Below are 23499 nucleotides of genomic sequence, written 5' to 3'. Positions count from 1 at the left end.
AAAGAGAATAGTTAGAAATAATGCAAAAACAGAGGAAAGAAAAATGGTGAAATGGGGTCATTAGAGAAATGTGTGTATATAGTATATGGTGTGTGAATGTGTGTGTCACAGAGGCAGGGAGAGACTGAACTTAAAACTAGGGCTTGGAGAAAAGGAAATGAAGGAAAAGTTGAAGGTTATAAGAAAGCAAAAGCAATTGGGGGAAGGATTTGGGGTTTGTTAACTGTTCCAACTCTTTCAAAAACTTTTCCACATCTTGCATCACTCTCTTCATCTTTAAATTTGGCTGCCAAGAGGGGAAATCTAATTTGTATATTGGATCTAATTTACAGTATTTCCCCCTAATCCCTCCGTTCATTTTCAAATGCTTTCTTGGAAACATCATATATATATATATATATATATATATATATATATTTTTTTTTTTTTTTTTTTTTTTTTTTTTTTTTGCGGTACGCGGGCCTCTCACTGTTGTGGCCTCTCCTGTTGCGGAGCACAGGCTCCAGACACGCAGGCTCAGCGGCCATGGCTCACGGGCCCAGCCACTCCGCGGCATGCGGGATCCTCCCGGACCGGGGCACGAACCCGTGTCCCCTGCATCGGCAGGCGGACTCTCAACTACTGCGCCACCAGGGAAGCCCAAGAAATCATATTTTAATATGGCTAAACCCACGGAACATCAAATTGCCTTGAACTTTAAGGTAGATTGAAATTCAACCCAAGATTTAAGAATGAAAGAGTAACTTTAACAGAAATCTGGTATTTAGCCCAGAAGCGTACTAGCCTCAAAAATTTGGCATTACATGTTCTCTGAAAAGTGACCACAGTTTACGTATAAATGAGAGAAAAGAGAGGTCTGTGTTGCCTTTATTTGGGAAAACGATTATATGTTGGAGATTTGGTGAATTATCTGTGCTATGTGAAGCAAATTCAGGCCACAACTATTAAGTAATAATTATTAATACACTTTTAAAATAAAGTTTATGAAGCATTAACAAAAGACTATTTATATATATATGCAAATCCTCTGACCTCTCAGGACCTGTTATCCCATCTGTGATAAAGGAATTATTTTAGGTATTTTCCTGTTTCAGCCCAAGCAGCACCACGTGTATTGGTTTAAATTTGGGATTTTTGTGTTAAATTGTGTTTGGAGAAAAGATTCTGAAGACAAGACATTGTAAAACCACCAGATGACCCCTCTCCTAGCCACTGCCCTCCAGCAGAAGGGGACCCAAAACCCTTGCTTTGTCTTACAAGTTTCCATCAGGAAGCCTCCTCCTCACCCCATCGTTTCATACTCCACTCTCAATCCCTTACCTTAGGCCACTCCTTTGCTCTATCAAGTCTCTCTGGGGCCTGAGGCTGATCCTTTCCCCCATTCTCTGGCACCTGTGACCATTTATTCATGCATTCAGCAAGTATTTTTTGAGCTTTGTTCTAGGGACTTGGCATATATCAGTGAGCAAAACGAAGATCCCTGTGCAGCTTACATGGCAGCAGGTAGCGATCGACAATAATAATAAACAGAAAATAAGCAGTTTGTAGAGGATGCCAGATGGTGATAAGTGCTATGAGAAGAAAAAGTCAAGCAGGGAAGGGGGGACTAAGACTATAAGGAGTCATGCTGAGAAGGAGGATTCTTGGCCCCATTCCTGCAGTTCCAAGTAAGAAGTCTACCTAGGGCTTCCCTGGTGGCGCAGTGGTTGAGAGTCTGCCTGCCGATGCAGGGCACACGGGTTCGTGCCCCGGTCCGGGAGGATCCCACATGCCGCGGAGCGGCTGGGCCCGTGAGCTATGGCCGCTGAGCCTGCGCTCCGCAACGGGAGAGGCCACAACAGTGAGAGGCCCGCGTACCGCAAAAAAAAAAAAAAAAAGTCTACCTAATTCAGCCTGGCCCTTTATACGCTACCCTGGAACTGACCTCTGGTCAGAGGATGCGTGTGGTAGAGACAGTACTCAACAAATATCCATACTCGTTACTTCCCAGCCTCCCTTGCAGTTAGGTCAGGCCCATGTGACCCACGCCGGCCAATGAAACGTGAGAGGAAGAGCAGTTGAAAGTCAGTTTGTCTCTTTGATCTCATCCTTACTGTGACGTGCTCACCTTAAAGGCCATTAGTCTAGGCATCACGGCTACAAGACGAAGAAGGCCACCCAACCTGCATCAGATGTGACATGAGGAAGAAATAAACTTCAACTGTTTGTGTCACTACGATTTCAGGGCTGTTTGTAACTGAGTCATAGTGTAGGCTATCTGTACCAGTATCTGTGAAAGAAAATGAACTGGTAATTATAACATCATTTTCTTCTTTTTGATGGTAAAGTAAGCAAAAAGCCATGAATTTTTACCTCCTTATAAACTGACAGAGGTGTAAAGGTACAATCCTGCCAGGAAAGAAATGAGTAAATTACATTTAGCTTTTGCCCTTTTAGGACTCCATAAATATTCTATGACATATTTTAAGAAAGTATTTTGATTCATGAGCACAATTTACTTTTCTTGGATTCATGTAACAGTAACATTTCATTGAAAAAATTACTTAGTAGAAAATGTGTAATTTGTTTCAATCTAATCAAAATATTTCTTGGGCCATTCAGTTTCCTGGTTATTCCCTTGACTTAAATCTCACACTGGAGGAACAATTTGTTTTCTATAAACGTTTTCTACAACACCACTCATTTAAGAAAGACTAAAATATTAACAGAATCAGAGGGAGTTTACAAGCAAATGCAAAGCACAGGCAGTATAAACTCTAAGCTGTCCACTGAGAAACTTTAAAATTAAATTTGCCTGTGCTCTAACTCATGGGATCATGCTAAGACCCTTGTCCACATTTTCCTTTAGTGGACTCCACAGAAAACATTTTGAAAGACAGCCCGAAACTCATAAATATTTGTTAATAAATAAAACCAATCTATATGGAAATACTGATATTCAAGGCCAGACCTGTAAGTGTGTAAAGCGAGAAACCACTGAGGGGCGCCCGAGAGACCCAAAGATGCTCCCACAGTCTGTCCGGGTGCCTAGAATCCTACCACTAATGGCTCTCTGCTTTGACTCGAAGGATTCTGTTTCTCTGCAACAGCTTTAACAGAAAAGAAAAACACAGCTGGAGTAGAACAGGCAAGAGAGACCATGCTGAGGAGCAGGGGACTGGGTTGAATGATGTGAAGATGGGGATAGCAAAACCATGGTCTAAAATAAAGGGCAACAGCTGACCAACTGATGAATAAATCAGAATATTCTTCTAGAACACCTGCTATCTTTAAGACATTATACCAGGCACTCTGAAGGACACAGAAATATATGAGGCAGGATTACTGTCTTCATGAAGTCTGCAGTCTAGTGTTTGGCCTTTGTTATGCAGCCAGAGAATGGATGGCTTGTTAAAGCTAGAAATATGAGTGTGGCCTGTATTCATCCTCAGCATGTCTGCATAAGGCTCCAAGGAGATCTAGGTCAGGCAAGTGAAGAGTATTGTGGGACTAGAGAGAACGAGATCTAGAGAAGAGGAAACAAGGATGAAAGGAACGATGAACTGATAAAGCCATTCTCCCCTTGGAGAGTAAAAGAGTAAAACACTTTTACTCTTTAGTGTGAGAAGAGATTATAGGCTTTGATGCCTGGAGAATTTTATGTCTTTCCACCAAATAAAAAGAAACATAAATTGAATTTCATATAATTAGTTTGTTACATTGCTTTGTTACAAAAGCTTTTTGAGATTTTTGTTTGTCAGTTTTAAACACTTACCATCAAACTTTGCAAGTCTGCTAATATCTGCTCCAAGTTCTGAGGTAACTGATAGCGCATGGCGCACTTTAAGGTTCGTTTCCCTGTGAAATTAATTGACACGGCATGAACTTTTAAATGGAACAGCCCAACAGCATCTTACACAAAGCCATCAGGGACACTTCAGCAATTTCAGCACATGCAAAATCCAACACAAGAGATTCAAGAAACTCCCTCTGAATGTCATTCACACCTCCCACACTACCTCGGGAAAATGGACAGGGCTTTGCAGGCTCCTAAGAGCTGGCATTCCACCCACGGCACATCTGTGTAACAACAGAGTAATCTGTTTTGCTATTTGAAAAAACAGAGGATGTAATAAATATGCTTTCATTCAAACCTACTTAGACATCATGCATGAGTTACAAAACACATTAGGAATGGGAACACAGTTGCCAAATAAAGGAGGCCAGTATCACTCCAGAGTCTGCTATCTATGTAGGAGTTTTACTTGTAAGAGATGGTCATGGCTAATTTCACAGTAGCTGAAATTCAAATGGGAAAAGGAATACAGCTTTCTTTTTCTTGGAGAGTCAAGCCAAGAATCCCATAAGTCTAGAATCACACAACTAGACAAGAACTAAGTAGATCACAGTGAGCTGGTCATCTTCTTCCAGGCAAGACCACATATACACTGGACAGATGGCTCTCTGGTATTCGTGAAATGACCAGCAGTGAAGATTCTATGACCATCACTAAAGTCTTGTGTTTAAAGAGTTTGCAATGCCAGTTTTCTCACTGAGTTCAACCTAATTCTCTTCTACCATAACTTAAGATCATCTGTCAGAGTTCTACCTTTATGGGATGTTTAGTAGTGGGCTAATTCAGTCAACAAATATTGATTGAATATATACCATAGTCACTCATGAACCTCAATGCAGCCACTAAAGGTTACTGTCCTCTTGCAGGAAACAAGTGGTAGGTAAAAAAGCAAATATCGCCTTTTAGAAGCACATGCCAAACCATGAAATAATTGAATTTAGAGAACTGAGCAGGTACCTGAGACTGCATTTAATCTAAACTTCCCATGAGTGAGCTTCACAATCATGTTACGACAATATATACCCAACCCAAGGAATGCCCATTGGTGAAACACCTTTCTGCATGAAATATTAAGTTGAATGTATAATTGAAACGTCTTTGTTTAAAAGTAACCTTATTGATCTAAATCTATCAATTCGTAGGAGGCAGAGATGTGTAGGGATTGAAATAGTCAAGAATAACTTCATAATTGAGGCAGATATTGAGCTGGGCTTGATGGAAAAGAGTGAGACAGTGCTGTTGAGGTTAAAGGACCGAAATGAGTTGGGTCATTTAAACGACTTTTCAAATAATTGAAACAGTCAGTCACACCAGCTGGACCAGACAGCCCTCGTTCCATGACCATAAATCCCGTCACTCATCAAAGTTCATCATCATCATGTTAAGTTACTTCCTCAGGATTCTCTGTACCAGTTCACTTCCACCTTCAGATGTGGAAGCTAAAGGGGAAGAATAATCACACATAGACCTTACTGATAAAAAGAAATTTCTTTTCCAAAACTCCTGATTACTACCTTCATACTCTTCCTTAATCTGCCTCAATATCTTGATAAACTTCAAAATGATTTTCAGCATAAGAAACAATACAGAAAGCTCCTTTGTACCCTTTACTCAATTTCCCCTCTGGTACCATCTTGCAAAACTATATCACAATATCATGAGCAGGATACTGACATTGACAGTCAAGATCCAGAACATTCCAATCATCGCAAGGATTCCTTCAGTCTCCCTTTATGGACACACTCACTTCCCTGCCTCCTGAAACCCATCTTTAACTCCCAGCAATCCCTAATCTGCTGTCCACTACTCTAATTTTATAGTGATGTTATATAAATGAAATAATACAGTATGTGACCCTTTGGGATTGGCTTTTGTCCACTCAAAATGATTCTGTGAAGATTCATCCAGGTTGTCGCGTGTATCAATATTTCATTCCTTTTTATTGCTCAGTAATATTGCACGATATGGATATACCACAGTTTGTTCAACCACTCACCTGTTGAAGAACATGTAAGTTGTTTCTAGTGTTTGGATATTACAAATAAAGCTGCCCCAAACATTTGTATATAAGTTTTTGTGTAAACATATGTCATTCCTCCGGGATAAATGTCTGGGAATGACACTGCTGGGTGATATGGTAGTTACATGTTTAGTATTTTAAGAAACTGCCAAACTGTTTTCCAGTTTGATTGTAGCATTTTACATTCCCATCAGCAATGTGTGAGTGACCCTGTTTCCCAACATCCTTGCCAGCATTTAGAGTTCTCACTATTTTTTCTTTTAGTTATTCTGATAGGTGGGAAGTGATATGTCATTGTGGTTCTAATTTTAATATCCCTAAAGGCTAATGTTGTTGAACATCTTTTCGTGTGCTTATTTGCCATCTGTATATCATCTTTAGTGAAATGTCCCTTCATGTCATTTGCCAATTTTCTAACTGGATTGTTTAGTTTTTTTACTGTGGGGTTTTGAGGATTTTTAATATTTTCAAGATACAAGTCCTTTGCCAGGTAGATAGGTTGCAAATATTTTCTCCTAGTCTGTAGCTTATTTTTTCACCCTCTTAACAGGGTCTTTTGCACAGAAAAAAATTTTAATTTGATGAATTCCAGTTTGTCAAATTTTCCTTTTATGTATTACGCTTTTGGGATCAAATATAAGAACTCTTTGACTAGCCCTAAATCTTGAAGATTTTCTACTATGTTTTTCTCTAAAGGTTTTATAGTTTTGTTTTGTTTTGTTTTTTTGTGGTACGCGGGCCTCTCACTGTTGTGGCCTCTCCCGTTGCGGAGCACAGGCTCCAGACGCTCAGGCTCAGCGGCCATGGCTCACAGGCCCAGCCACTCCGCAGCATGTGGGATCTTCCCGGACCGGGGCACGAACCTGTGTCCCCTGCATTGGCAGGCGGACCCTCAACCACTGTGCCACCAGGGAAGCCCCTATAGTTTTATATTTTACATTTGAATTCAGTTTCCTTAATAGCTACAGGGCTATTCAAATTATCCATTTCATATTGGATGGGTTCTGATAGTTTGTTTTCCGATGAAGTGGTCCATTTTATCTACTTTGTTAAATTAATGTATATAGAGTGGTTTGTAGTATTTCCATATCCTTTTGATGACTTCAGGATCTGTCATAATATCCCCTGGTTCATTCATGATATTGTTAACTTGGGTCTTCTCTCTTTTTTTCTTTCCCTGTCTTCTTAAAAGTTTGTTTATTTTATTGATGTTTTCAAAGAACTAGCTCTCTGTTTCATTGACTTTTCTCTATTGTTTTTCTATTTTCAAATTCATTGGTTTCCACTCTTTATCTCCTCCCTTCTGCTTGATTTGAGTTTATTTTGCTATTTTCTAGGTTCATGAGATGGAAGATTAGATCATTGATTGGAGGCTTTTTCTCTTTTCAAGTGTATACATATATGGCTATAAATTTCCCTCTTAGCACTATTTTAGCTTCTGCCCAGACCAAGGGTAAGATCATACAGGCTGAACTCTATTTGGATAGCTCAATACAGCATTTATTTTCAAAGCAGCGGCTAAAACCATGGGCTCTTTGGTCAGCTGCCAGGTTTGAGTCCTGGCTTCACTCTCTAGAAGTTTGGGACAAAGTCTTTCATCTCTCTAAGCCTTCATTTTCTCACCTGTACAACAGGGCTTATATAGTACCTACGTTAGGATTAAATGATGAAATTCATCTAAAGCACACATATAGTATCTTTAAAATGTAAGCATTCAATAAATATTTTGATGTCAGACAGACAAACTGAATCCACTGAAACAGAATTACTATACAGTCCATAACTAAATTCCAAATTAGCATCCATGTCAAAACTGCATCCTACTCCATTTCTCTCTTATCTCTCTACATCTTCATTTGACCCAGTTCCAAAAGTTGCCTTCTAAAGTAACATCAGTCCTCTTTCTTCAAGGGATCTTTTCCCAGCCGCTCCGCGGCATGTGGGATCCTCCCGGACCGGGGCACGAACCCATGTCCCCTGCATTGGCAGGCAGACTCTCAATCACTGCGCCACCAGGGAAGCCCTCTTCAAGGGATCTTGATTGTCACTCCTCTCATTTTCCTTAGACAATCACTTGAAATTAAAAACAACAAACAAACAGAAAACCCTTCCAGGGAATCTCAGTGAAAAGTCCCTGTGTAAAGCTATTTACGTATATATGTTTCGCTCGCTGTTTCTGAAAGAAATAATTTTAAGAGAAAAAACAGAGGTTTCACAAGATCTGCAAAGTAATTAGCAAATGGACTTTGCAATTTAGAGTCTTATTTCTTCCAAGAAAAGAAAATGAAGCATTAGGGCCTTTTTAGATTTTTTTTTGATTGAAATAGAGTTGATTTACAATATTTCAGGTGTACAGAAAAGTTCTTCAGTTATATATATATATATATATATATATATATATATATACACACATATATATATTCTTTTTCAGATTCTTTTCCATTATAGGTTATTACAAGATATTGAATATAGTTCCCTGTGTTATAAAGTAGGTCCTTGTTGTTGTTTATCTATTTTATATATAGTAGTGCGTATCTGTTAATCTCAAATCCCTAATTTATCCCTCCCCCCTTCCCTTTGGTAACCATAAATTTGTTTTCTATGTCTGTGAGTCTATGCTTTGAAATAAGTTCCTTTGTATCATTTTTTTTTAGATTCCACATATAAGCGATATCTTATGGTACTTGTCTTTCTCTGTCTGACTTACTTCACTTAGTATGATAATCTCTAGGTCCATCCATGTTGCTACAAATGGCATTATTTTGTTCTTTTTTATGGCTGAGTAATATTCCATTGTATACATATACCACATCTAAGAATAAGGTTTAAGTTAGATTCTGTTTCTAAAGCTATTACTCTTTTTTTTTTAACATCTTTATTGGAGTATAACTGCTTTACAATGGTGTGTTAGTTTCTGCTTTATAACAAAGTGAATCAGTTATACATATACATATATCCCCATATCTCTTCCCTCTTGCATCTCCCTCCCTCCCACCCTCCCTATCCCACCCCTCTAGGTGGTCACAAAGCACCAAGCTGATCTCCCTGTGCTATGCGGCTTTCTAAAGCTATTACTCTTAAATAAATTGAAAACCAATCTAAATAATTATTTTGACCTTAATAACTTACCCATCAAGCTCAGCAGTTTCAATATAACAGAGGCCATGTGGCTCACTACTTGATAGGAGAAGCAGATCAGCCTATTTTGAAAAACCAGGATAAAGAATACTTGAAAAGGGAAGATTGATTGAAAGCCTTCTACATTGTATCATCCCTCCACTACTAATGAGCCATTAGAACCTTAGAAAAAAAGTGAGGGGTGAAGTTCTGTTCCACCTCTCTACCATATGCCCTGAATCAAAGCCACCCTCCACTTCCTTGTTCCTGGTTTGCACGCCCTTGACCATCAGAACATAAGCAAGGGGAGAGATAGCATATAAATTAATAGCCACTTTATTTTTTTAATAGAAATGTTTAAATTTTTATATATTTCTATATAAAATGTATATATCTCATAGAAATACATAAAATTCTATTTTCTTTCTTTGATAATTACTAATGGGAAATATAAAACTTTTCCCAATAAATAAGATAACTGGAAATACTTATATGCACATACTTTAATTCCGTGGTTATCAGTTAAGAGCTGAGGCAGGGAAAGAAGATGGGGAAAGACAAAAGTAAAGTAGGATGGAGGAAACTGAAAACAATAGAAAAAATAAGAGAGGCAAGGAAATTTTTAAAAGAGAAAAGGATTAAAGGAAAAACAAGATTAAAACATAAGCAAGAGAAAATAAAAAGATGGTGGCATGTGAGAAAAGGGAAAGAGAAGAAAAGCAGGGGCTAAGCAAGAGAGCAGGATAGAATAGAAAACATGGTAAACAGAAAACATTCAGAGGTGGGAAGCTGGTCTTTCACAGAGATAAATTATTCTATTCAGCCATCCATTTGTGTTTTGGAAATGACCCATCACAATTCAGTTTTAGAATTCTGGTAGCTTTCTACATTGGGAAATTATTTATTTGAAATTTCAAAACTGATTTTTAAATGAGGGTTTTTATGAAATTCTGAAGGTTTTACATGTCTAAAAAGAACTGACTAAAATTCTAGCAATTTATTTTGACATATTAGCCTAACAATTTTTTAGCTCTGTCTAAATGTACAACTGGCATTCCAAAACTGTAAATGTTTCTTATCTTTGTTTTTTAAATATTTGAATTGTTCCATTCTCAAACCTTGGAGGTTAAATTTAGAATCAATCCACTGATTTCATTGTCTCAAGCTTTTAAATTTTCAACTCAAAAATAGGCATGGTGTAGGTGCATGTGGGGGGGAGGGGGTATAGTTTTGTCTAAGTTGTAATAAAACAGAACTAAAGAGCAACTCAGTGACAACCCCTAACCGAATAAATGGGTTTGCACTATCAAGGCTCCGCCTCAACTCTGGATGAAAAAGCCAGAGACGCCTGTCAAGGCAGAAGTTATTTATTTTCTGACTTCTCACAATGTGACCTGAGCAAACCTGCTCTGAAGAGAACATGTGAAGAGTGTATGCCACTCTTGAGCCAAAAATTACCCATCTTGAGTTTAAAGTGGAAAAATGTTATGAAAATTTACCTTGATTTTATTTCTCACATTTAAATTTCAATGAATAAAGGCACAAGGCACAATAGCAGTAGAGCTTCATGCTCTTCGGCCTATGGGTCTCCTCCCCAAGTTTAACAGGATCATTTCAAAAATAATCCACAATTCCCTAATTCTATCATCTGTGATTGAAATAGTTGTGAAGTTTAGAGAAAGATATCCATTTGTACCTAGAGTTGCTTTTCTTCAAAACTCTGCCTAGTAAGAATCATTACTTTTTTCTTGTTACAGTTTAATTTTGAGCTCAGCTGCCTCAAGACATATTTTTGATAAACAAAGGGAGGAATTGTTGGCCACAGTTGGCTCAGAACATGTGACTGAGTCACCACTGCCACCTTCTGACCAGATTCTTTCCTAAGCAGTGACTCAACTTCCTAGAGGCATAAACTGAGAACTGTAAACCCCACGGGTTCTGGGCTAACTCTTCCTGTTCTCTCTAACCCCTGGGGACCTGGGACTTCTACCTTCCTGTCTTCTACCTTCCCCGCCTCCTCCTGTCACCTCCATTGTCACCTTTCTCTATGTCCTCTGAACCTTCCTCCTGTTTTCCCACTCCCTGATCTCTGTCCTGCCTCCCCTCATTCTTCCTCTGTTCTCCCTGCCCCACTGCTGAGCCTTGGTCTTTCCTTTTGCTAACTTCTCCCTTCAAGTTTTTTAAATTCATTAGTTGAGGAGGAAGTGTGAAGGGGCAGAACCATAGGGGCATCCAGTGGAATAAGTGACCAGCTCACTCATCATCATGCTGTCCTATTTCCACGTGCACTCAGCAGTCATTCTGGAAAGGAAGGGCAAGAGAGCTGTAGTAACAGCCCTGTTAGTCCTGGGTTGCCCTTTGGTCAGAGGTTCTGGGAAGGGAGTGGAGCAACACAAGGGTGGTCTTCGGGCCCAACAAACCCCATGACTCTGTGAGCCTCAAGTCAGTCCTCTTTAAGCTGATCCCTTTAGTATCTCTCAGGGACCCAATTCCTAGTCGATCCAGAAACTGGTGTTTGAGCTGTAGGTGTTTATAATACCAGTAGCCAAAATTTGGTGGGGACTTACTATGTGTCTGGCACTGTGCCAATAGCCTTACATGCAATATTTTATTTAACTCAAAGAAGTCCTAAGTGTACGTCTTGTTATCTCCACTTTACAGATAAACAAAGTGAGACTCAGAGAGGTTCAGTAACTTGTTTGCGGCCACATAGTAAGTAGGGCACCAGGATGTGAATCTAGGCAATCTAAGGCATTTACTGCCAGGAGTACTAAATTAAATAAAAGCTTCTTACCTCAAGAATTTTATAGTTTAGTAAAGGCAGAATATGACAAGGGTTCTAAGTGTCTTATTAACAAAGTGCTGTGGGAGGAATGCAAATGAGAAAGGGAGTACGTCGGGTTGGTAGTTGAGGAAGGGCCTAATGGAATATTCTGGATGGAATGGAGGGCAGGTCTCCGCAGGCAGAGGCGTTAGCAGGAATGCAGCACGGGGAAGGGAAGGTGTGATTATTGGAACTCACGGGGGGTCCAGGCAGCAGTTAATTCCAACCATACCCATCTTCCTTAGACCCCCATTTGTACTTTCTGCTGTCAATTACTGGTGCCTTTTCCCCACGCCCTTCCAGGAAAGGCTCAGCTATGTCTCCCAAGAATTAAGGAATGTTTTTCAACACAATGTTTCTTCTCCCACCTTCCACAGGTAACAAAAAGCCCAAGCAGGGGCTTCACGGAAACCTGAAAAAAAATATACCAGCCAGAGGAACCTTGAAAACCTTGAACATCTTTGAGTTCTAGGCGCCAATGACACTGGACTCCTAGATTTACTAGGCATGATTAATGTTTGTTGAACTAAAGAACAAATGAAGCAAAACCTCAAGCGATTATAACACCTGAAAGCTGTAGAGTTCTCTAAGGGTTTACAAAACACTCTCACATAATTGCGTCACTTAATTCTCTCAACAGCCCCATTAGGGGATAATATTGTTCCCGTTGTGTGTATAAGAAACCTGGGAAGGTAATTTCTGGTCTCACAAGCACTAGATGAGCTAAATTAACCCATGTAATGCCCATACCCTTTACAAAGTCATGGTGAAAGTTTCATCACATCTAATACAGGATCCCAAGACTCCAAGCAATATAAGGCCATACTCATGGCCACATGGAGGTTAAAGGGCAAAGCTAGAACTCGGAACTCTGATCCCCAAATGTATGCTCTTTCCACTGGTTGGCTACAAAATCACTGGAATACAACTATGAAAAACAGACAGCATCTCACTTCGTTGGTGTTCAAAAACCAAAACTACAATGGTAAAAGAATATTGGGATTCGATTCATGACGTGATGGAAAGATAAATTTGTAGAATTAATTGGAACACCATATTTGGATCTCCCTTCATTTTTTTTAAGCCATTCTCACATGTGGAATTCTTCTTTATTTTCTTTATCATCTACAAAATTATCTTTTCTTTTATTCTTCTACAGTGCAAAAATAAGAATACAAAATGGCTCATGCAGTATGAGTATACTTATGGAAAAATATGTTGATGTGGACAAAAGTCAGAATGAAGTCATAAAACTGAAAATGGGTAAGATTATAGTTAATGTTTTCATTTAAAATTTAAATTGCAGATCCAGCAAATGCATGTTGAATGTCTCACATATTTTTAAAAAAGGAAGATTTATTTTAGCAATTAGAGTAAAACAAGTAACTCTGATTTGAAGCTATAAAACTTAAAATAACTAAAAAAGGCAATTCAACCACAAAATGGCCTCCCCGGAAGGATGTCCAAAAACAGTGCTGAAAAAGACTGGAGAAAATGCCCTGATGATCGGTCAAGAGAAAGCCAAAGCCTGCCCATGGTCAGCACTGGAGGTTAGGTTAAACTAGCCCTTTCATTTCTTAAGGTGAAATTTTCAGTTCTGTAACAGAAGAACGTCTTTGTTTTAAAGCAAAAATTTACTGTTGTAAACACTGAAAACATGAAGGCCTTTTTGTGGAGGGGACGGAGGGTGGACTGTTTTTCAAATAAGCTAAACAATTAAATTCATGTGATGTTCAAATACGCTCATGGCCAGTAAGAGGTTTATTTCTACCACCAGATGAGAAAAGCCAAACAAGACAAGAGCACTGCTGTCAAGTAAAGGAGGAAGGTAGGCCTGGCTCCCAGGGTCCAGGCTCTGGCAGTATCAAGAACTCTGCAGTGTGTTTTTCTCACGCAGTTTACTTAATTCTTCTAATGGAAGTCAATCTCATTGTGATAACTGAATTATGCTCTACGTTTTTTTTTTTCTTGGTCCCGCAGTAAAAATAGGAGCTCTGGAAATTCAGCTCAAAAGTGTTTTAGAGTTTTTTTAAAAAAGGTAAGGGGCAGTTTTCCTTATTGGGAAAACAAAGGTGAGTAACTTCTGAACATGCCAGCTAACTGGTCATCTCAGGCAAGCTCCTTTCCTTCCTTAAAATGTACTGATATGGTGACATAAATCCAGTTCGAAGTTCTAAGTTTGGACAGCTAGAGGTTATGCGTCAGAATTGGGTGCAACATTCTCTGGCCACTTCACCTCCATCATCCAAGCCTAGAGGCCCTGACTCTGGAAGCCCAGTCGCAAGGTAATCAGGACCAACTTTTCCAGTGGAGGCAGGAGCAGCGTATGGTAAAGGGAGGGGTTAAAACCCCTGGCTCTCCTATTGACAAGCTATCTGATGGCACTGTGCCTCCATTTTCTTGTCTGTAAAATGGGAACAATAATAGTACATAACCTGCCGTCATTGGGATAATGTGAGGATTAAATGAGTTAAATCATATAAAGAGCTTGTAATATTGTCTGTCACGTGGCACACAGGCAATAAAGGCGAGCTATTATTATCATGATTTTCATGATCTGGTTTCCCAAGATGTACCTCTGTGCAGTAACTCCGAAGTGAGTCTCTTTTAGAGACCTCTGATTGTTGCTCCCCAAATGTAAGCTCTCTGACAGCCCCTGCCAACTGATGCCAGGGAATAGGAAGTTATATTAGCACTTCTAAGTGATTACAGCAGTTCACCCACAGAAACATTTATTTGTCCTCAAAAACAGTTTCATAGGTGCCGCATAGCCGCACATGGATAAACTTTGAACAAAGTGACCTAATCAAGAGGCACTGTGGTGTTTTGGCGTTTGAAGGAATCCCTTCCTCACTTATCCAAAGATTAAACCAACAAGCTATAATTGTATGAGTCAGACAGAGATCAATGGAGATAAAAATATCATCTTTGTCACTGATCAAGCTATTGGACACCAGGCTTTAGGTCTGTGGGCCCAGTGGGCTTGCTAACACTTCACCCCTGTTAGACTCATCTAGTCATAGTTGAAGCTCTCTGGAAGCTCGAAACTACCAGGACCCTCTCGCTACCCCCACCATGGGGATCTACTCCTGTAAAATTGGAACTTCGAACGAGCGGGGCAGAATGTACTCTCTGTACACAGACAGAGCCCAAAGAGAAAGGGAAGGAAGGAGGTGCCAGGTCATGCACACCATTCCCCGCCCCAACACTTAACAATCGGAGAAGTCACTCCTGGGAGAGGGGAACAAGCAAGGGGGTGCAAGACGCTTAGTGTTATTTTGGGGCTGCCCCTCCAAGTGAAAACAGGAAGGATGAACCTAGGAAAGAGTAGGGAGTAAGCATTTCTACCCCATCATGTAGCCACAATAAAAAGGCTACATCTGCACTGTCCAGTAAGGTAGCCACACGTCACACGTGGCTATTTAAATCTAAATTAATTAAAATTAAATAGAATTTAACATTCAGTTGTTCTAGCCACGTTTCCAGTGCTCAGTATCCACGAGGTGCTACCGGCTGTTCTATATTTGGACGCACAAATATAGAACATTTTCTTCACTGCAGAAATTTCTATTGGACAGTGCTGGGACACGTGAATCACTGACTTCATGGAAACTCATCTAAGTGTGGGATTCATTTTAAATCAATGATAATGATGCATTCATGGAACTGGTTTCCTTCCATGTGACGCCTGCACTTACACTTGACTTCCATGCTTCATTCCACAGAAAGGTTTGCAATAACAAGCAAGCATGTTTTATTTTCTATAACACAGAAAATACAACTAAATTAAAAACAAAGAGCAAGGGAAGTGCAAATTAGAATATTAAGGCTAGAGGGCAAGTTGGAGCACAGATATGCTGTCCATGAGGTCCTTGGAGTTAAGAGATTTGAGAACACAAATTTGACCCTGCCTTTATGGGATTCACCTCAAAGAATCTGATAAACGAACATAGTAGAGTATCAGTGAATAAGTTGAGTTCAGTCCAATATTTATCCCTGTTAGAGTATATCCATAGGGCTTTTAAAACATTATTTTTACAGAATACCTTAAACAGAAATTACCTAGCATTTCCCCTGAAATATAATTCCAAATAAAATAATAGTTAAGTGTTTGGGATACTTTAATTTTTCCTAATTCCACTATATCTAGCACCATGCCTGGCATAAAGTCATTTCCAAAAAAATTGTTTTGAATGCACACATCCTAGAATTCTATATATGCCCATTAAAAAAAAAAGTTAAGATTATCCACTAAGAAGCACCAAAACTTTTTCACTGTAACTATCTTAATGGAAAGTAGAACCAAAATGTTATATGGAGCCCTTTCTTCTTAAGCAAAGAACCCTGAATATATGTGATCTTTTCTTAATTAGGGCCTATTAGTACCTCATGGATCCAGAACACCCTGAATTTGGGAAATTTATAACCACTTTTTTTTCTTCTGTCTTCTTTCTTAGAAAAGATGGACATTAATTCATTCAGCCAACATTTACTGACTGCCTCCTATGATCCCACATGGCACTAAATGTTACGGATCAGGCAAATCAATGTGCTCTTTGCTTGTAAGAATCTTGTAGTCTAGTCTCAGCTCTGACAGAGAATCACAGCAACTACGGGCTGGAAGGGATCTCTGAGATCCTATAGTGCTCTTGCACCTGGATTTGACATGTGAAGAAACAAACGAAAGGCAGAGAAGATAGAGTGCTGTCACTGAAGGAATGGAGCAAAGACTCAGTTCTCATCCAATTCCCCACCCAGTATCCTTACACTGTATTTTACACTAAGCCTCAATCTTTCCCACAGGGTATGTTCTTCTAACACATGCTACCCTCAGTGTACTGCTCCTAGTATTTAATGAGCTGGAAAATAAGCTGAACATGCTACTTTAAATTGTGTCCAAAAAAAGTAAATAAGTTTTGAAAACCTGGCAGACTGCCCTAGGTCTAAGGAACCCAGGTTACATCGGTGGGCTCTGAGACCTCCATTTTGGCTGCACCAACACCTTTTTGCTTATTTTTGGCTCTCAGCTATTTTCTAGAGACTTGAGGTTGTCAGAGAAATAAGCACTTCTCTATTTAAAGTGTGCACTCTTTTTGAATGGCCTATCCACTGACTAGTCACCTTAGCATGGGTTGTTCCAGAGAATCAGTATACACAGATGATACATTAATGAAAGAAGACTGTTTCTGAAAGTGAATGTTTAAGAGTCTTAACTGAGTTGTTCTTGTAAATAGATCTTGGGGCCATTTGTTTTATGCTGTGGGAAAATGTCTCAAATTTAATGAAGAACACAGCTTGATAAATAAAATGGCATTAACACAAAAATTTTCATGAGTAATCTAATATATATTTGACATAAAGACTACAATAGTTATAATTTTTAATCTCTGATCTGGATAGCTTTTATAGCCTTGCATTTAATACGAACTATAGTTAGTCACATATATTTTAGTTTTAACTGACCCTTTGAATTTTATTAAGGAAACTGTAACACAGGCAGCTTGAGAATATAAGTTATAGTGCATTTGGTATACAAAGTAAAACCTCATAAATAGCATTTATTAAGAACATTCAATCAACATTTTCTGATCGTGATTATTCAGGAAAGAACATCCATTCTCTCTTTCTATAGCTAATCTTTTCTTCCATGATACTGCACATTAACAGTATTAATTCCGTTATTGGGGGGATAATATTCAAACTATGTGAGAACAAACTATTTTTAAAGTACTCTGGAGCATTTTAAAAGCTCTTATTTACATCAAACAATTGACAGTCTGATTTTAAATATTTTTTATCTGTTAATTTCCCAAAGGAAATAACAAAGTGATAATCACTCAGCCTTATCTGAGTTATCAGGTTATTGAAAGTAATTAATCAATATGTCTTTCAAATATTTTATAATTGAGACTTTTTAATAATACATCCTGGTATTCCCTCCTTAATTATGCTAAATTAGCGCAGATTTACTAAATTTGCAAATGTGAACATTTTAGTACATATGCTATTTTAACCTGAGATAAATTTCTTAAACAATACTCAATACTTACAGCAACAAATTGGTTATTTTCTAATTTAATGATGTCTCCCACTTTGACATTCATCCATTTTTCATTCTGCAGTCTAAGAACAAAAACAAAATTAATTTTTTTCGGGAACAGAGAAGAATCAAGAGAATGTATTCACAATGGAGCATCATATGACAGAAGAAGCAGATTAGACTTTTTTTCTAGAATACTAAATTCAAAGAACCTTGCATAACAAAGTCTTTTACCTGAGTGATGTGGGAACTAAGGCCCAGAGAAGTCAAGTGATTTGCCCAAAGACACCCAGTGAGTTAGTTATCCCTGGAGCTAGACTCAAAATGCCTAACTCTTGGCTGTGTGCTCTTTCCACCACCCCATGGTACCAGCTTTATACAGCAGCTATTAACTCTTACTTGCATATCCTTGGGCAGAATATTTAAAAAAAAAAAAAAAAACTCAGGGGGAAGGAAAGAAAGAAATTCAGTCATTAACATTCTTTTCAACCTCTGTATTAATAAATATAGAAACATCACTGCTGTTGTCTCAGAAGTCTGTTTAACTGGAGGCAAGAAGTGAAGGAGACAGAAGCAAGGGGGCAATAGCTAAAATGCAAGTAAGAGGAAAAGAATAAAAATTCTGGAAAGGACAAGAACAGCAATGGGTGACAAAAGAAGCCTTAGAACACTGAACAAGAAAGACCACCTACAAATTATCCACAGCACTCTGGCCAAAGGGCAGGCTTGGTGGCATTCTAACGGCTAGGACCAACAGCTCAGAATTGAGAACACAGTCAAGATGTTGCACTGTTTTCTTCGAGGCTCATGGATATAATGGAGTCGCAGGTCTACCCTTCACCAAGTTCAAAGGGGTTTATGACAAAAAGCTATTGTGTCTAGCTGGTCAGGCCCCTCGCGACAGTTAGGCAGACAGGCCATCTGGAAACAGACCACCTGTGGCAGTATCCGTGATGCTAATCATCCCTTCTGAAGTTCTCTGAAATGTAAACCAGTTGGACACCTTCATCACACTTCTTTCTCAGTGACTCCCTTCTAGGAGAGAAGGCTGGGACGAGTAGGCCAGGTTCCCCAACAAGTTAAGGTGGGCAGGTTAATTTCATTGTGCAGTTTTTAAGAAACAACCTAATTTACTTCTTTTATAAGCTGGAAAACAGTTTTAAATATTTATACAACTGTGAAATATGCCTCACACTATCAACCCTGCTGGGTCATTTGGCTTAAACACTCAAAGAATTTCTCTTTAATACGGATCCAAGTACATGTTGTTCTGGAAAGTTTTCAATTGCAGCATTTTCATCTCTAGCCAGAATTCAATCATTTTTCCAATGCCATACTTTTCTGCACTTTATCTAGTTCAATGACAATGAAAGACCCTAGGAAGTCTTTAAATCTCATTTTATTTATTTTTACAGGTATGGATAGATTATGTGCTGGTCTATTTCTCCTGGGGTATCTCCTTTGGAGCATTAGTGACATTTCTCAGGAGACAGTATCTTAGATAAAATGAAAGTGCATCTGCTTCAAGAAGAAGCTGAGATGATACTAAGTCCCATTTGCAAACTTCGATTCCTCCTACCTGTATACTATGAAGCTCTACAAACGACCACGTCCTACCTCTTCCACCAAAATGGAAAAATCAACCCAAGGTAAAAGGAAACTCTACAGGATCTCTTATACATTTTAAAATGCACACTTGAGAGTTAAGTTTGCACGGGTAAGTAACAATAGCCACTATTTGGGGTAATAAATTCTAACTTGTCTAGTGTCATAATATTTTCCCCCATAAAACCAAAGCAATTGGAAATATGTTTTTAAAAGTCTGGTGATATCCATGGGAACTAGTTGAATTAACTGCTACACTTGGAAAAATACTGGAATAAAATCTCTTTAAGAAAAAAATTTGCAAAATCCCAGGGCATGCAAAGAATCCTTGATAAGAAAGAATCTGATACGGTCAATATGGATTCCTACTGGGACAATACAGAGAAGTGATAAAGTAGAGAAAAATCCCTTCCCTCATGCCAGATTCTCAGCCCATTCTCCTCCTACCCACACGCACCCCTATCTGTATTTTACCCTCTACTTTCTAACCTATTAAATATTTCCAAAAATAGAAAAACACTCAGAATAAATCATCTGACCAACCCCCACTAAGATCTGACCATTAGTCTGCTAATGTCATCCAACAGTCCAAGAAAGCAGAAAATATTTGTAATACCATGTGTGAGCCCAGTCTAGGAACTTTAACTCACTCTACTCCTTTTTCTCTCTTTCTCTCTTGCCACCTGTCTGCCCTCTGACCAGAACATATACCTCAGAGCTCCTCTTCCCAAAAGACCCCTTTGTAACTCCAGATATCTTCTAACACCTACTCTTATCCTTGGTCACCTATGCCTTTCCACCTATTCCAATGGAAATTCCTTCCCTAAAAATGAGCACTCCAAACACTTTACTTCCAAAGTCTATGACTAACAGTATTTGAAATCTTAAGAACCTTCTGGTATGTACATGTACAAATTCCACAGGACACAATGTCACCTCTGTGGGCTATGAGCTATAGAGACGTTCACAAGGCAACAATGTTGTTTGTGACAAAATTTTTCAGAACTTGAAGCAAAATATTGTTGCGAAGGTACACAAACATGGGAGAAATTTCCTCAAAGGAAATATTATCCAAAACTAATGACCAATATGACAAAAAACAGCAAGTGGTATTCCCTGGATGTTGACCCTGACCCTAGCGCTATCCACCTATTTCATCAATAACCTACACAACCAACCCACAGACACATTTGTCAGACTTGTACACAGCATCCTACCAAGAAGAGAGCATAACTCTTAGAAAGAAGATTGTGACAGAAAGTTATGATTTGAAGAGGCTACCAGAAACTGAACGAAGAGGAAGAAGTACAAAACAGATTATTCTGGAGAGGAGAAAGTAACACTCTACAGATGTAATTAGGGTTTTGAAGAAAAAGGGCCTGGAGATATCAGTAAACCATATGTTGTGTGTGATGTCTTGGTTAAGCCTCTTATTTGAATATATATCTGTAGAACAATCAATATGTATAATACAATCAGAGGAGTTTTTTTAATGTTATTTCCTATTCTTTCTTACCAGGTAATGATAACTTCATTTAACTAGGACCTCAGAGATACACTTCAGTTAGCACTAAGGATCATAGCTACAAAAGTACCCAAACTTACTAACAAGTATAAACTGATAAAGATCTGCAAAGGAATTTAAATCGAATATATTTTAAATCCCACCATTTTTCTTTTCCTACACACTACCGCCACCACTGACTTTATAACATCAAAGACATATCAGAAGACTGGAGGGACAGATAGGAAAATTTCCTTTAAGGCTCATCTTCAAAATATTTCTAGACTTCTAAGATTTTAGCTTGTATAGTAATTTCATTTTGCCATCATCCTGAAACAACGAAAACACACACTCCCTGGTCCTCCATGTGCGGTGCAGCTGTTCCCAAGACTCATGTTTGAAGCAAGCTTGCGTCATAGCTCTGTGCAGGGAACACAGGGTGGCCTTGTGGGACGTGAAAATGACACTTGGCTCCGTAGACTCGGCACCTTCAAACTTTGCTTTTACCGTTGTCAAGAAGAGCCCTCCCACTCTAGTAGAGGATTTGTAGTATATAAATACTCTGAAAGCAAGTTAATTCATGTAATTGCACTGAATCAAGAAACTCCAAGATTTTTAAATATGCTTCAAGTATCAGTATCACCACATAATTGCTTCAGGTTTTGAAATGGACATAATCTAGCTAATGCTTCTTTGAACCAGATTTTTCAAAAATAGTTGGGGTAATAAGTTAGCTTTTACCTTATAAGCTCACAAGCCAATCACTACATAATAAGCCAAAATTCAAGAAAAGGACTCATAAAATTTAAATTCCAAAGGTACCATAAAACATATGGGGTTAATTGTCACAGAATAGTGACTAGAATTATTCTGAGGAAAGAATTTTTAAAAACACACCCACTAACTATATATCTACTCTCAGAACATCAGAGAATCTGAGATCTGAGAAAAGGTGGTGAGAGATAGCAACTGTATCTAATAATTGTTGATAAATTTGTCTGAACCTGCTTCTTCCTGATAAGGCATAGCATACTAGGAGCTGCTACAATTTGCTGAGGACCTCCTTGAGAAAATGAGAGTGGGATAGCACCTACCATTCTCCATGTCACTGAACCACTGGCTCCAGAGGCTAGAAATCAAGTATTTACCGCGAGCAAGATACCAAGCCCATTGCTGAAGCTTAAGGGGCAGAAGGAAGAGATCTTCATGGGTCTCCTCAAGGCTTCTGTCATCCTTTCCACAATCTAATTTTCCTGATTGCCCATTAGCATCACAGATTCCTGAAAAGAAGATTTCCTCAAAAGCTACAGAAGTTATGTTGGCATACTAGAGAAAGAAGATAATAAAGAAGGTCAGTATAACTGACCTCACCTAATTAACCAAACAATCCACATACACTGAGCTTGCTTTCTTCCTTAATCTCAAGCCCATGTCAGATCTACAACATACAAAAGTATTCAACTGCTCATACAGACTTTGTTTTATTCACCACTGTATCTTCAGGACCTAGAATAATGCCTAGTTTAGAGTAGGCATTCAGCATTTGTTGAATGAATGATAAGTAAATTAATGAATATAGAATCATTATTTCTAAAAACAGTTGTTGAATGACAGCATTTCCCTGAATGTCTAATGAGAATTATAGCAATGAACAATTTATTTAGTGCTTACTGTATTCCAGGGAGTGTGCTGATCGCTTAATGTATAGGGTTGCCAAATAAAAATAAATGACACCCAATTAAATATGAATTTCAGGTAAACAACCAATAATTTTTTAGTTTAAGTGTGTTCCATGCAATATTTGGGATATATTTATACTAAAATATTGTCATTATCTGCATTTCAAATTTAACTGGATGTCCTATATTTTAACTTGCTACATCTGGCAACACTGAATAGTATCTTATCTCATTTAATCCTCACAGCAGCCCTATGAGATAGGTACTGTTTCTACCCCCATTTTAGCAACTTTAATCAGAATAGAAAACTGAAGTTCAAAGAAATTGAGACATTTGCCCTATTTTGCAACATCTGTCAAAAATTCAAATGTCCACATACTTTGACATTCCACTTTAAAAAACTGATCATACAGGTGCTCAAAGATGGATATACAAGGATGTTTATTACAGTATTATTTGTAATAGCAATCTATAAGAAACCATCACTGCCCATCAATAAGAATTAGATAGATATACCAGGGTACACCTATCCAATCATGGCTCATCTACTCAATGGAATACGATGCAGCCACTAACAAGAATAAGATAGGTCTATATGCGCTGATGTGAAATATCCTCCAAGTTACATTATTAGGTTGAAAACAAGCACATGCACAACACTGCACATGTGTCATAAGATTCTAACTGTGTTTTGAAGCAAGGATAAACCTACACATATGTCTGTTGTTACATGCATAGAAAATTTCTTGAAAGACACACAAGAAACTCTTCAGTGGTAGCCATTAGAGAAAGGAGATGAAAAGGAGAACCGGGATGTAAGGGAGACTCCATTTCATTGTATACTTTTCTGGACTGTTTTGACATTACAAATATCG

At 38.5% G+C, this 23499-nt stretch overlaps 1 protein-coding gene across 5 annotated transcripts in view; it reads right to left on the bottom strand.

Annotated features, from left to right (window-relative positions):
* ATP8B4 (ATPase phospholipid transporting 8B4 (putative)) overlaps positions 1–23499 on the bottom strand; it is a 258608-nt gene that overhangs the window by 118928 nt on the left and 116181 nt on the right. For all 5 annotated transcript variants that reach the window (XM_049706046.1, XM_049706047.1, XM_049706044.1 and 2 more), the window contains 3 exons: positions 17847–17919; positions 8985–9055; positions 3755–3837 (listed from right to left, as the gene is read on the bottom strand). In XM_049706046.1, the coding sequence (XP_049562003.1) occupies positions 3755–3837; positions 8985–9055; positions 17847–17919 (227 nt within the window). The remainder of the gene's footprint in view (positions 1–3754; positions 3838–8984; positions 9056–17846; positions 17920–23499) is intronic.

This window comes from Orcinus orca, chromosome 2 (genome assembly GCF_937001465.1).
Source record: "Orcinus orca chromosome 2, mOrcOrc1.1, whole genome shotgun sequence".
Lineage (NCBI taxonomy): Eukaryota > Metazoa > Chordata > Mammalia > Artiodactyla > Delphinidae > Orcinus > Orcinus orca.
Note: the sequence above shows the minus strand (reverse complement) of the source record. Positions and strands in the feature narration are given on the sequence as shown.